The 14,117-nt window shown below is 46.3% G+C and overlaps 1 protein-coding gene across 3 annotated transcripts in view; it reads right to left on the bottom strand.

The window, feature by feature from the left end:
* Positions 1–102: 102 nt before the first annotated feature.
* The window catches only part of LOC106590470 (brother of CDO), a 46,412-nt gene continuing 32,397 nt past the window's right edge, over positions 103–14,117 (bottom strand). For 2 of the 3 annotated variants that reach the window (XM_014181532.3, XM_014181531.3), the window contains 14 exons: positions 13,378–13,524; positions 7,596–7,739; positions 7,131–7,424; positions 5,426–5,970; positions 4,962–5,127; positions 4,772–4,840; positions 4,177–4,389; positions 3,775–3,953; positions 3,434–3,656; positions 3,097–3,279; positions 2,083–2,294; positions 1,837–1,925; positions 1,558–1,721; positions 103–1,428 (listed from right to left, as the gene is read on the bottom strand). In XM_014181532.3, coding sequence (XP_014037007.1) covers positions 1,247–1,428; positions 1,558–1,721; positions 1,837–1,925; positions 2,083–2,294; positions 3,097–3,279; positions 3,434–3,656; positions 3,775–3,953; positions 4,177–4,389; positions 4,772–4,840; positions 4,962–5,127; positions 5,426–5,970; positions 7,131–7,424; positions 7,596–7,739; positions 13,378–13,524 — 2,810 coding nt within the window. In that variant the 3' untranslated portion in view covers positions 103–1,246. The remainder of the gene's footprint in view (positions 1,429–1,557; positions 1,722–1,836; positions 1,926–2,082; positions 2,295–3,096; positions 3,280–3,433; positions 3,657–3,774; positions 3,954–4,176; positions 4,390–4,771; positions 4,841–4,961; positions 5,128–5,425; positions 5,971–7,130; positions 7,425–7,595; positions 7,740–13,377; positions 13,525–14,117) is intronic. The other variant, XM_014181534.3, reaches the window with a different exon arrangement.

Here is a 14,117-nt window from a genome sequence, read left to right as displayed (position 1 = left end):
TGAATCTGAAATGGAATCTTTGCGATTACACCTACTTATTTCAATTCTGTACAAAGCGCAAACCATTTAACAGGGTTAAAATGAAACACAAAAACAACCAAGGAAATGTCACTATAAGCTTTATTTACATGCAATAGTGCTTCTGCCTGTGTACCCATGATGTCTACACACATAAAGATGGGTTATAGATTCAGGAACTCCTTCATTTTTATCTTCCCCCTCGTGGGGAAGGCTAATACTGATGCACCTAGCTGTGAGGGAAGAATAATACTGACACACCAGTCAGATTCCCTCACAAGGCACAGTCGTTTGGAATAGTGGCCAGCATAAACAGTAAACAGACTGTCATTTCTGTCTAAAATAAAATGGAGCAGATAAAACTTCCAGAATCTTTCCCATTCAGTGATAAGAAAAAAAATCATGCTCCCAAAAATAAATAACTATACAATATATAAATCTCTGTACTGTAAAAATAACAAAAGGCAGAACGCTTTGAAGTTGCATATGTTCGTTAATACTTTGTTAATGATGAAAAATGCATAATATTTCTCAGTTATTTCTATACAAAACAGAAGAAGTTGTGAATCGCACCATTATAACACTGAACAGGACTGAAGTGGGAGTACATACAGAACACTGCATCACAACATACACGAGGGTTGTGTCCAATGTGCATTATCATTGAGCATATTCAGGTAGTACCTCGTCCAAATGCTTGCTCTCCATTCGCCTCTACCGAGCAGCACAACCCTGTCCATTGGTCTTTTATTTCCAGCTGAGGACAGTATAATAACCAGATGTCTGAGTTGTGGAAAATTTGAATTCTACAGGGAATGACTGAGGAGACTGGTTGATGTGCTGCTGATGCCTGGTCAGAGAAACAGTGGAATGGTACTTCTCTCTATCCTGTAGTATCTCATCCACATTCTGTTGAAGATTTCATTTGTGACTTAAATCAGCACCAGGATTGGAATCACATTCAAATACTCCTCCTTCCTCAAGAAATGCAGACATTAATATATACGAACACAGAGTAGGATTACAACGTGACAACAAACTCCCTTTTGTCCTGGTTGTAGCGACAGGACCCACAGATAAGTGTCTTTCAATATGAACATAGCCTTGTACACAGCATAAAACTATGTTTTTGTATGTACAAAAGCATAAATATATAAATATCTGTGAGATACAAAAATAAATACTTTTTGTTTTCTGTTTTTCTGATAGCGTTTTTTCAAGCGTCTGTTTAATCTGACGTCCCTTGTTCTACCGGTGGCGTTTCACTCTGGAGGGTGTTCACTTCCTGGAGTGGAAGTGCATCTTGGGATTCTGCCGTTGTAGCTGCTGAGGTTGTCGCCTTGGAGTTCTCCTCCTCCAGTGATAGCAGAGGACAGGGAGAGCAGGGTAGGTCTACACAGACAGAGGGGACTAAAATACATGTTTATCTAAAATGGTCATTTGAAATCTGCAGTGGGCATAACACATTCATTGCTCCTTAAGCATGAGGTAAATGCATAAGTTGCATAATGTTAAAGTTTTGTGAGAACGGACTTGTACCTTGATTGATGTCCTTCTCCCTTATGATATCCCCATTGTAAAAACGGGCGTTCCCCGTCAGGTCCTGACTGCTGATTGGCTGTTCTGAGGTGTTGAGTAGCTGGAGGGTGGAGTCATCGGGCAGAAAGCAGTGATCTTCTCTGTCTCCATGATGCTCAGGCTCACTGGTAGAGGAGGGACATGTTTGGGTGAGAATGCTTCTATACACACGTGTACATGCACACACAGAGACGGACCGACTGACTGAAATTGAGGATGTGAGAACAGTCCTGTACCTACCTGTTAGAGTAGTGGTAGACTGGGACGTGTCCGTTTGACATGGTCTGTGCTAGTAGCGTGCCACACTCCATATCATACTCCACATCCTCCTGCAACAGGAACAAGAGACATCAGTTAGACTTCTGTTATTCATGTAAAACAATGTGCCCAAAACTGAGATGCTCCCAACAGGGATTTATCGGTGAGATGCACAAGACACAAACTTGGCGAGCTTAGGTTCCCAATGGGGACGGAACTCAGTCTGACCTGATGTAGTCCTGGCAGGCAGTGTGTGGGTCGATGGTGTTTCCCGTTGGAGGTGTACAGTCCGATGGGTGGGTAGACGGCGTGCGGTGGGGGCAAGTGGGGGTCCAGGGGGCAATGCCCGACCAGTGCCAGGCCCTGCAGGGGCACCATGGTGTACTGGCAGGAGGAGACAGGGGACGCCACAGCTGGGAAACACAGGTCTGACATTTCCTCTGGAGGGGAGAAAACACAAGTACCGTTGTTAGACATGGAAGGACTTCCAGGGATTAGTCCATTCAAAATGGCGGGATTGGTCAGTTACATTTTAGTCATTTAGTAGATGCTCTTATCCAGAGCGACTTAGTTAGTGCATTCATCTTAAGATAGCTTCAATACATCTGACAAACACATATTACAGTTATAGTCAGTACATTTTTCCTCAATAAAGTAGCTATCAGCAAAGTCATAAAGGGGAGGGCAATTATACTTTTTTGTACTTTTACCCCTTTTACTCCCCAATTGGTAGTTACAGTCTTGTCCCATTGCTGCAACTCCCCTCGGGAGAGGCAAAGGTCAAGAGCCATCTGTTCAAGCCACACTGCTTCTTGACACACTGCTCGCTTAACCCGGAAGCCAGCCAAATCATGTGTCGGAGAAAACACTGTCCAACTGGTGACCGAAGTCACCTTGCAGGTGCCCAGCCCGTCACAAGAACCCGATGGGACAAGGACATCCCCGCTAGCCAAACCCTCCCCCAACCCCGATGACGCTGGGCCAAATGTGCGCCGCCTCATGGGTCTCCCGGTCACGGCCGGCTGTGACACAGCTTGGGATCAAACCCAGGGCTGTAGTGACTCCTCAAGCACTGCGATGCAGTGCCTTAGACCGCTGCGCCACTCAGGAGGCCTCAGGAGGGGGAATATTTGAGATACTCTGAGTTCAAACAACTACAGTTGTTTTTGGGACTAAATCGAACTTGATCCAACAACTACTACCACCACCCTCCTCATCATCATCATTCTCATCACTACTCACTCTCTTTGGCCCAGGCTCTCCACAGGCAGAAGGGGATGAAGGCTACGATGATGAACACGAGGGCCCCCAGGACCACGCCCACTATGAGGTAGGGGAGGTCGCTGGGGCGGGGCGCAGGCCCCCCGGAGTGCTCTGGTCTCTGGGACCACGTCTCCGGCGGGGAGGGCCGCTGGTTCAGACGAGCTGGGGGAGGGAGGGGTTCATTTAGTTGATGTAACATTTATTACAGTCAGGCTATCAAATTTATTCTACAAACAATGTTGCTTTTTTAGCGTTTCTCTGTAAGAGTACACGTGTGAATGAGATGCTATACAGGTAGAGACAGAGATCTGCTCACCTTTAGTTTCTAAGATAACCACGTTACCAAACTCGCTCTCTCCCCCCTCGTTGAAGCTCTGCATCTTGATGTCGTAGGCCGTCTCAGGCTGCAGGTCAGTGATAGAGTGCCAGTAGCGATCACCCTCCACCACATCCTTCTTATAGTCACTGTCGTTGTCACTGTCTGTCGGCCGGTAGAAGATGTAGAAACCGTAGACAGGGGTGTTGTTGACGGCAGTGTACTGTGGTGAGAAAATATATGAAAGATTGAATATTAACAAAATGATTGTAATTAGAGTTTTCAGCATACGTATAAGATGACAACACAAACATAAAGGACACACAGCCTGTTCCACTCACCGTCCATTTGAGGATGATGGTGGTCTCGTTGATGGCTTCATTATAAGTGATGTAGGGTCCGTCTACAGGGCGTTCGTTGGGCCTGCCGCCACCCAACACCGTGTAGGCCTTAGAGGGGACACTGGGGGGGCTGGCGCCAATCACATTCACCGCCAACACACGGAACTTATAAGACATGCCTACAGGGAAACAGAAAGCACACGGGTTAAAATAACCAAACAAACCTCTGTCTTTCTCTGACCACACTAATGGTGACCAGATGGTAACCATGTTGATTACTTAGTCATTATTCAAATAGGTATGATTATGATGATTACTAAAACAGTAATGTTGATGATAATCAGTCGTGCTAATGATGAGGATGATGAGGATGACGATGGTAATGATGATGATGAAGCTCACCTTTCTCCAGGCCAGTGATCTCCACAGACAGTCGTTGGGGGGGGATATTAGTGACAGCCACCTCCCATTCCCCCCCTCCCTTCCCTTTCAGCTTCTTAAACTCCACCCGGAATGACTGGATGGGGAAACCACGGTTACCGCGCGGGATCCACGTTACGTACGCAGACGTCTCTGTCGCCGTGGAGATGGTGGGCTTATCAGGGGCCTCGGGAGCTGTGGAAAAGTGATAAAGTTAAACGGACATCAAATCTATTATTGGTCCATATTAATGCACACATAACCACACTGACACAAGGACAGACTCACTCTCAATAACACTAAAGCCAAAACACTCAAAGACACAAGCAGGTAATGTAAACAACGTACAAAGACTTACTGTGAGCTCATCCTTTAGTGTTAAAAGTGAAAGAGAGATCAAGACAGATCGCATGTTAGTACAGAGTAGAAAAGTGAGGAGGTTAACAGTTAGTCAAACAGTTTAATAACAACTCTGTCAGGATGTTAGAAACAGCTGAAAGCGCTATTAAGAGTTGTAACTGTGGTCCATCTATGTTCCAACCATACTGGACAGTAGGAGAGGGGGACGGGGACTTACGAGAGAGGCGAGGTGATGGTACTGCAGGTGTTTTAGGGGGCTCGTTCTGTCCCCCTGGACCCCTACGTCCTGTTGGCACGGAAACAAGAGTATTAGCAAAAAGACACAAATACCGGGGAATGCGTCAACACGGGGGCATTTATGATAATAATTTTGATGAATAAATAAATCGATAGGTAAATAAATGTACCTTTGCCTGTCCTGAAGGTCATCATGGCCGGTTGTCCCAGGCCAGCACAGTTCTTAGCAGACATCTCCACCTCGTACAGACTGGCTGGCTGCAGCTTGGCCAGGGTCAGCTTGTGGAGAGACCCAGATATACAGCTGCTGGTCCACTCACCTGGAGGGTCCTCAATCTGATGGAGAGAAGAGAGGAGGCATTAGTTCGTTTGTGAGGACATGTAAAAATATGTCGTTGTAGGCAACTTTATAATATCTATTTAATTTTCGTTCATTTTTATTAGTTGTACTATTTAAATATTGATTACTGCACTGTTGGGTAGAGCATGCGAGTTAAGCATTTCACTGTACCTATGGATGTGACGACAAAACTTGAACTTAAAATGTAGTTGTAGACAAATATAAATCTACACTGAATAAGCAAAACAGTGTGTGTATTAGTACATGTGGGTTCATGAGTTAACTAGCCTTTACCTTTCTGTACTTGACGATGTACTCCACCACAGCAGAGCCTCCATCGTGGCGAGGTTTCCAGGTCAGATCATAGAAGTCGGCCTTGACGGTTCTGGGCTGGCTGAGAATGACAGGGGCCTCTGCCACAGAGATCTGCCCAGTTAGCCCAGAGCAGTCCAGGGTCAGCACGCTACCCGTGGCCCCGGGCTTCACTGGCACCTGCTCCCACAGCACCTTGTCTGGGCTCAGGGGACGCAGGTTGGACGGCAGCTTCCCTGACCGCGACGGGTTACTGGTTGGCAAGGTGACCAGTCTGGCAGCGGCCTGCGAGCTGCCCACGCCGTTCTCAGCCATGCACTGGTACAGGCCATCGTCCTGTGGGCCCACGTTGATGACACGCAGCACGCGGGCAGACAGGCGGTGGCGTGGCGACGTGGCCAGGGGGCGGGCGTTGTGGAGCCATACGACAGAGGGGGTGGGTTTACCCCTGGCCTGGCAGCTGAAGCGTACGTTCTCCCCCCACATCACCTCCTGTTGCTGGACCTCTACGGTCACCTGGGGGGGCTCTACAGAGACAGAGACAGAGATGGTTAGTTTGTGTGTTGTGAGTATAATGTAAGGTAATGTCTAGCATATATGCTTGAATAATGGCTGATTGTGAGTGTCTGTATGGTTGTGTGGGAGTGAGCTTGATTAAGTCTTAATTAAGTATGTCTGTATGGTTGTGTGGGAGTGAGTTTGATTAAGTCTTAATTAAGTATGTCTGTATGGTTGTGTGGGAGTGAGCTTGATTAAGTCTTAATTAAGTATGTCTGTATGGTTCTGTGGGAGTGAGCTTGATTAAGTCTTAATTAAGTATGTCTGTATGGTTGTGTGGGAGTGAGCTTGATTAAGTCTTAATTAAGTATGTCTGTATGGTTGTGTGGGAGTGAGCTTGATTAAGTCTTAATTAAGTATGTCTGTATGGTTGTGTGGGAGTGAGCTTGATTAAGTCTTAATTAAGTATGTCTGTATGGTTGTGTGGGAGTGAGCTTGATTAAGTCTTAATTAAGTATGTCTGTATGGGTGTGCGTGCCGGCGTGTGTGATCATGTATATTTGTGTGTGTGTGTGTGTGTGTGTGTGTGTGTGTGTGTGTGTGTGTGTGTGTGTGTGTGTGTGTGTGTGTGTGTGTGTGTGTGTGTGTGTGTGTGTGTCAGTGCCGTGCAGAGACAGGCCAAGCCAGTCAGTTGATGGTTGGCTGCTCATGAAGAGGCAGAATTCATTATCCCTTCAGCAGCCCTCACACTTTAATTAGTGCCAGCTGCTACGAGACGAGCACACAACCCAAACTCACAGTGAATCATTGTAAAAACATTCATCCAGTCCTGCTATGAGAGCTCTGCCTCCACACACACTCTAAATAACACAACCCTGCACTTTTATGTCTCCCAACAACGCTCTGCCAAGCTCACACACACACAAACACAGCGCCCACTATTCTCTCGCTTCGCCAAACGGGAGTCAGTCTAATCATCAAGTCTCCTTACGGAAACCCCGTCGAATGGAGCGACTCCATAAAGCCACGTTAACCCCACCTCACTGCTACAGTAACTCTGTTTCAGACCCTTTTACAACATGTAATATGTGTCATCACACAGGGCCTTCAGAGGAACAGGAACCTGCAAACCTCCATAACACCTCATCTTAGTATCATCCTACTGAACCCAAAGTTCGGCCCAACTCACCAAACACCAGCACGTCATACAGCACTGTAGCGGCGCTCTCCGATCCGATGCCGTTGTCAGCGTGACACGCATACGTCCCAGAGTCGCCCTCGCCTGCCGAGTCAATCAGCAGGTTGCTGAGCAGAAAGCGCGTGTTGTTATGGAAACGCAGGTCCTGGCCGTCCTTGGCCCATGTGACCTGCGGGGTGGGAATGCCGCTGGCCACACACTCCAGAACCAGACGCTGTCCCTTAGTGACCATGATGGAGCGAGACACTGGGGGGTAGATGATATGGGCCGCCTCTGGTGTTGAACCTAGAGGGGGGGGGGGGGGGGGGGAGGGGAGGGGGTTGTTTATCAATGAAGTCTGACTGGCCTTGTTCTAATCTTATTAAGAGGTATTTCAATGTTACAAATCACATCACTTTGTCATGCTCATGATGAGGGTTTGGTCATGTTTGGTCGTGTTTGGTCATGGTGACTCACGGCGTATGCGCAGGCGGTCAGTGGAGGTGGAGGTCTTGACTTCCTGTGTGACAGGGTTGTAAGCAGCACACTTGTAAGGCCCCTCGTCGTCCAGAGTGGCGTTGGCTATCTGCAGGTTCCCTGATGGCATGATCAGGTAGTTCCCTGTTCACAGACAGACAGAGGGAGTTTTTTAAACATTGAGGCTACACTGGGTAGGTACTGGATAGTGGTAGGCCAACACAATTACAACTGATCCGAGAGACAATTCTGTCACTGTAATCCTTGGGCATAGACAGGGCAAGCCATATACAGTAAGCTCCAAAAGTATTGGGACAGTGACCCATTTTTTGTTGTTTTGGCTCTGTACTCCAGCACTTTGGATTTGAAATTATACAATGACTATGAGGTTAAAGTGCAGACTGTCAGCTTGAATATGGGGGTATTTTCATCCATATCAGGTGAACGGTTTAGAAAATGCAGCATTTTTCTACATAGTCCCCCCATTTTAGGCGACCAAAAGTATTGGGACAAATTTTTCAAAAGGAATAAAGTTTAGTATTTGGTCCCATATGCATAGCGTGTAATGACTGCATCAAGCTTGTGACACATTTGTTGGATGCATTTTCTGTTTGTTTTGGTTGTGGTTCAGATTATTTTGTGCCCAATAGAAATGAATGGTAAATAATGTATTGGGTTATTTTGGAGTCACTTTTATTGTAAATAAGAATAGGATAGGTAAACACTTCTACATTAATGTGTATGCTACCATGATTATGGATAATCCTGAATGAACTGTGAATAATGATGAGTTGTCATACCCCTTCCAAAAATGCTAACCTCCCCTGGTATTGTAATAGTGAGAGGTTAGCATGTCTTGGGGGTATGATATTTGTGCGTCTGTAACTTTCTCACTCATCATTATTCACGATTCATTATCCGTAACCATGGTAGCATACACATTAATGTAGAAGTGTTTAGAAACATATTATATTCTTATTTAGAATAAAAGTGACTTGAGTAACCTGAGCAGGCTTAACCATTAAAGCCGGGACCGAGAGACTGAAAAACAGCTTCTATCTCAAGTCCATCAGACTGTTAAATAGCCATCACTATCCGGCCTCCACCCAGTACCCTGCCCTGAACTTAGTCACTGTCACTATCCGGCCTCCACCCAGTACCCTGCCCTGAACTTAGTCACTGTCACTATCCGGCCTCCACCCAGTACCCTGCCCTGAACTTAGTCACTGTCACTATCCGGCCTCCACCCAGTACCCTGCCCTGAACTTAGTCACTGTCACTATCCGGCCTCCACCCAGTACCCTGCCCTGAACTTAGTCACTGTCACTATCCGGCCTCCACCCAGTACCCAGCCCTGAACTTAGTCACTGTCACTATCCGGCCTCCACCCAGTACCCAGCCCTGAACTTAGTCACTGTCACTATCCGGCCTCCACCCAGTACCCAGCCCTGAACTTAGTCACTGTCACTATCCGGCCTCCACCCAGTACCCAGCCCTGAACTTAGTCACTGTCACTATCCGGCCTCCACCCAGTACCCAGCCCTGAACTTAGTCACTGTCACTATCCGGCCTCCACCCAGTACCCAGCCCTGAACTTAGTCACTGTCACTATCCGGCCTCCACCCAGTACCCTGCCCTGAACTTAGTCACTGTCACTATCCGGCCTCCACCCAGTACCCTGCCCTGAACTTAGTCACTGTCACTATCCGGCCTCCACCCAGTACCCAGCCCTGAACTTAGTCACTGTCACTATCCGGCCTCCACCCAGTACCCTGCCCTGAACTTAGTCACTGTCACTATCCGGCGTCCACCCAGTACCCTGCCCTGAACTTAGTCACTGTCACTATCCGGCCTCCACCCAGTACCCTGCCCTGAACTTAGTCACTGTCACTATCCGGCCTCCACCCAGTACCCTGCCCTGAACTTAGTCACTGTCACTATCCGGCCTCCACCCAGTACCCTGCCCTGAACTTAGTCACTGTCACTATCCGGCCTCCACCCAGTACCCTGCCCTGAACTTAGTCACTGTCACTAGCCGGGTACCACCCAGTTACTCATTCCTGCACCTTAGATGCTGCTGGCCTATGTACATAGACATGGAATCACTGGTCACTTTAATAATGTTTACATACTATTTTACCCATTTCATATATATATACTATATTCTAGTCAAGGCCATCCTATTCAACTGTTGCTGTACATATACTATTCTATCCTACATAATCTTCAGGTATATTACATATTCTATCCACATACTGTCCACAATGTCTATTCATCCCATAACATATATACACTACATGACCAAAAGTATGTGGACACCTGCTCGTCGAACATCTCATTCTAAAATCATGGGCATTAATATGGAGTTGGTCCCCCCCCTTTGCTGCTATAACAGCCTCCACTCTTCTGGGAAGGCTTTCCACTAGATGTTGGAACAGGGTCTTGCTTCCATTCAGCCACGAGCATCAGTGAGGTCGGGCACTGATGTTGGGCGATTAGACCTGGCTCGCAGTCGGCATTCCAATTCATCCCAAAGGTTTTCGATGGGGTTAAGGTTAGGGCTCTGTGCAGGCCAGTCAAGTTCTTCCACACCGATCTCGACAAACCATTTCTTTATGGACCTCGCTTTGTGCACGGGGGCACTAAGTTGGAAGCACAGAATCATCTAGAATGTCATTGTATGCTGTAGCGTTAACATTTCCCTTTACTGGAACTAAGGGGCCTAGCCCAAACCATGAAAACCAACCCCATACCATTATTCCTCCTCCACCAAACTTTACAGTTGGCACTACGCATTGGGTAAGGTAGCGTTCTCCTGGCATCCGCCAAACCCAGATTCGTCCATCTGACTGCCAGATGGTGAAGTGTGATTCGTCACTCCAGAAAACGCGTTTCCACTGCTGCAGAGTCCAATGGCGGTGAGCTTTACACCACTCCAGCCGACACTTGGCATTGCTCATGGTGATCTTAAGCTTGTGTGCGGCTGCTTGGCCATGGAAACCCATTTCATGATGCTCCCGACGAACAGTTCTTGTGCTGACGTGCTTCCAGAGGCAGTTTGGAACTCGTAGTGAGTGTTGCAACCGAGGACAGACGATTTTTGCACGCTAGGTGCTTCAGCATGCGGCGGTCCTGTTTTGTAAGCTTGTGTGGCCTACCACTTCACGGCTGAGCCGTTGTTACTCCTAGACATTTCCCCTTCACAATAACATCACTTACAGTTGACCGGGGCAGCTCTAGCAGGGCCGAAATTTGACGAACTGACTTGTTGGATAGGTGGCATCCTATGACGGTGCCACGTTGAAAGTCACTGAGCTCTTCAGTACGGGCCATTCTACTGTCAATGATGGTCTATGGAAATTGCATGGCAGTGTGTTCAACTTTATACACCTGTCAGCAATGGGTGTGGCTGAAATAGCCGAATCCACTAAGTTGAAGAGGTTTCCATATATATATATATACACACACACACACACACTACTGGTTAAAAGTTTTATAACACCTGCTCATTCAAGGGTTTTTCTTTATTGTTACTATTTTCTACATTGTAGAATAATAGTGAATATATCAAAACTATGAAATAACACATAAGGAATCATGTAGTAACCAAAAAAGTGTTTAACAAATAAAAATATATTTTATATTTGAGATTCTTCAAATAGCCACCCTTTGCCTTGATGACAGCTTTGCACACTCTTGGCTTTTCCAACAGTCTTGAAGGAGTTCCCACATGCTGAGCACTTGTTGGCTGCTTTTCCTTCACTCTGCGGTCCGACTTATCCCAAACCATCTCAATTGGGTTGAGGTCGGGTGATTATGGAGGCCAGGTCATCTGATGCAGCACTCCATCACTCTCCTTGGTCAAATAGCCCTTACACAGCCTGGAGTTCTGTTTGGTCATTGTCCTGTTGAAAAACAAATGATAGTCCCACTAAGCGCAAACCAGATGGTGTATCGCTGCAGAATGCTGTGGTAGCCATGCTGGTTAAGTGTGTCTTGAATTCTAAATAAATCACTGACAGTGTCACCAGCAAAGCACCATCACACCTCCATGCTTCATGGTGGAAACCACACATGCGGAGATCATCCGTTCACCTACTCTGCATCTCACAAAGACACGGCGGTTGGAACCAAAAATCTCAAATTTGGACTCATCAGACCAAAGGACAGATTTCCACCAGTCTAATGTCCATTGCTCATGTTTCTTGGCCCAAGCAAGTCTCTTCTTCTTATTGGTGTCCTTTAGTAGTGGTTTCTTTGCAGCAATTCGACCATGAAGGCCTGATTCACGCAGTCTCCTCTGAACAGTTAATGTTGAGATGTGTCTGTTGCTTGAACTCTGTGAATAATTGATTTGGGCTGCAATTTCTGAGGCTGGTAACTCTAATGAACGTATCCTCTGCAGCAGAGGTAACTCTGGGTCATCCTTTCCTGTGGTGGTCTTCATGAGAGACCGTTTCATCATAGCACTTGATGATTTTTGAGACTGCACTTGAAGAAACTTTCAAAGTACATGAAATCTTCTGTATTGACTGACCTTCATGTATTAAAGTAATGATGGACTGTCTTTTCTCTTTGCTTATTTGAGCTGTTCTTGGCATAATATGGACTTGGTATTTTACCAAATAGGGCTATCTTCTGTATACCACCCCTACCTTGTCAAACAACACAACTGATTGGCTCAAACACATTAATAATGAAAGAAATCTCACAAATGACCTTTTAACAAGGCACACCTGTTAATTGAAATGCATTCCAGGTGACTATCTCATGAAGCTGGTTGAGAGAATGCCAAGAGTGTACAAAGCTGTCATCAAGGCAAAGGGTGGCTACTTTGAAGAATCTCAAATCTCAAATATATATTTTTTTGTTTAACACTTTTTTGGTTACGACATGATTCCATATGTGTTATTTCAGTTTTGATGTCTTCACTATTATTATACAATGTTTAAAATAATGAAAATAAATAAAATCCTTGAATGAGTAGGTGTCCAAACTTTTGACTGGTACTCTATATTTATTTACACTCCAACATTGCTCATACTAATATTTCTATATTTCTTAATTCCATTCTTTTACTTTTTGATTTGTGTATTGTTAGATATTACTGCACTGTTGGAGCTAGGAACACAAGCATTTTGCTACACCCGCAATAGCATCTGCTAAATATGTGTATGCGACCAATAAAATGTGATTTGATTTGATTTAGGCCTACAGCAGTCTTTCAACAACAGAGTGCACTGTCAGCACCAGCCACACGGTGGTGTCCTGGAGCCTCACGTAGAGACAGCCAGTGAACTCTCCTCAACGTGGTTTTCCTTTCCCTCTCTCTCTGTAAGCCACACATCCCCTCCTGAGGCTCCCAGCCATCTACATATCAGCCACAGAGAGGGCCTTTTTCTCTCAAATAACTCAAGAAATAAATGGTTGCAAAATAAACAACAGTATTCCCATGTTTCAACATTACCCAGATAATTGCCTTATCTGCAGTTTAATGATGGGCCAGATAGCTAGGAAAGATACAGCATTCCAGTAATCCAGGGAAAGATATAGTGAAAGAGAGAGAGAGGGAAAATACTAATGAGAGGGGACAGAGAGAGAGATAAAGAGAGGGGGAGCGAAAGAGAATGAGAATGCCAAAGAGAGAGAAAAAGTATGAATTACAGTAGAGTACGAGGAGAGAGATTGCTTGAGAGAGAAAGAGGGAGGAAGTGAGAGGGGGATAGAATGCAAACTAGACAGGGAAAGAGAATAGGCCTGTAACGGAATGATCGATCCATACCCTTGGAGGTCTCGAGCCACTCCTGTTTGACACTGTAGCGGACCTGGGCCTTGGGCTGGCTCTCAGGGAGGTGACATACGATCACAGCCGTGTTCCCCTCATCCACCTCAATGTCCTGCTGGTCGTCTTGTTCAAAGTCACGCAACTCTGAGATACAGGGAGGACAAGAAAGAGGTCAGGAGAGACACTAACACACACAGATACACATAAACATGTCCCACCATGGAGCCAACCCTGTCGGAGCACCACAGAAGCTCTCCCATAAACACAATTGCGGAATATACACACATTTGCTTCCTCAACCCAGCCAGCATGTGTAAGTGCTCCAGTCTGTAGTCCATCAATCTGGAGCAGGATGACAACACAATAACTATAAAATGGGAAGATGGGAACTACTAAAATGGGCATTCCAATTCAAGGCAATATTCTATAACAGTGCAAATGGACCAGTCCAGCGGCCATATTGGGCTGTACCATTCTAGACTGTTTGATTAATTCTACTTCTATGAATAGAGCATGTGTGTGTGTCAGAGCAGAGCTGAGCAGGGGGCTGACTGTGTGACAGAGACTGAGGGGCTGCCTGGTTAGTGGTTGGTTACTGTGTGACAGAGACTGAGGGGCTGCCTGGTTAGTGGTTGGTTACTGTGGGACAGAGACTGAGGGGCTGCCTGGTTAGTGGTTGGTTACTGTGGGACAGAGACTGAGGGCCTGCCTGGTTAGTGGTTGGTTACTGTGGGAAA

The sequence above is a fragment of the Salmo salar genome, chromosome 29, assembly GCF_965601325.2.
Source record: "Salmo salar chromosome 29, fSalSal1, whole genome shotgun sequence".
In the NCBI taxonomy this organism is placed as follows: domain Eukaryota; kingdom Metazoa; phylum Chordata; class Actinopteri; order Salmoniformes; family Salmonidae; genus Salmo; species Salmo salar.
Note: the sequence above shows the minus strand (reverse complement) of the source record. Positions and strands in the feature narration are given on the sequence as shown.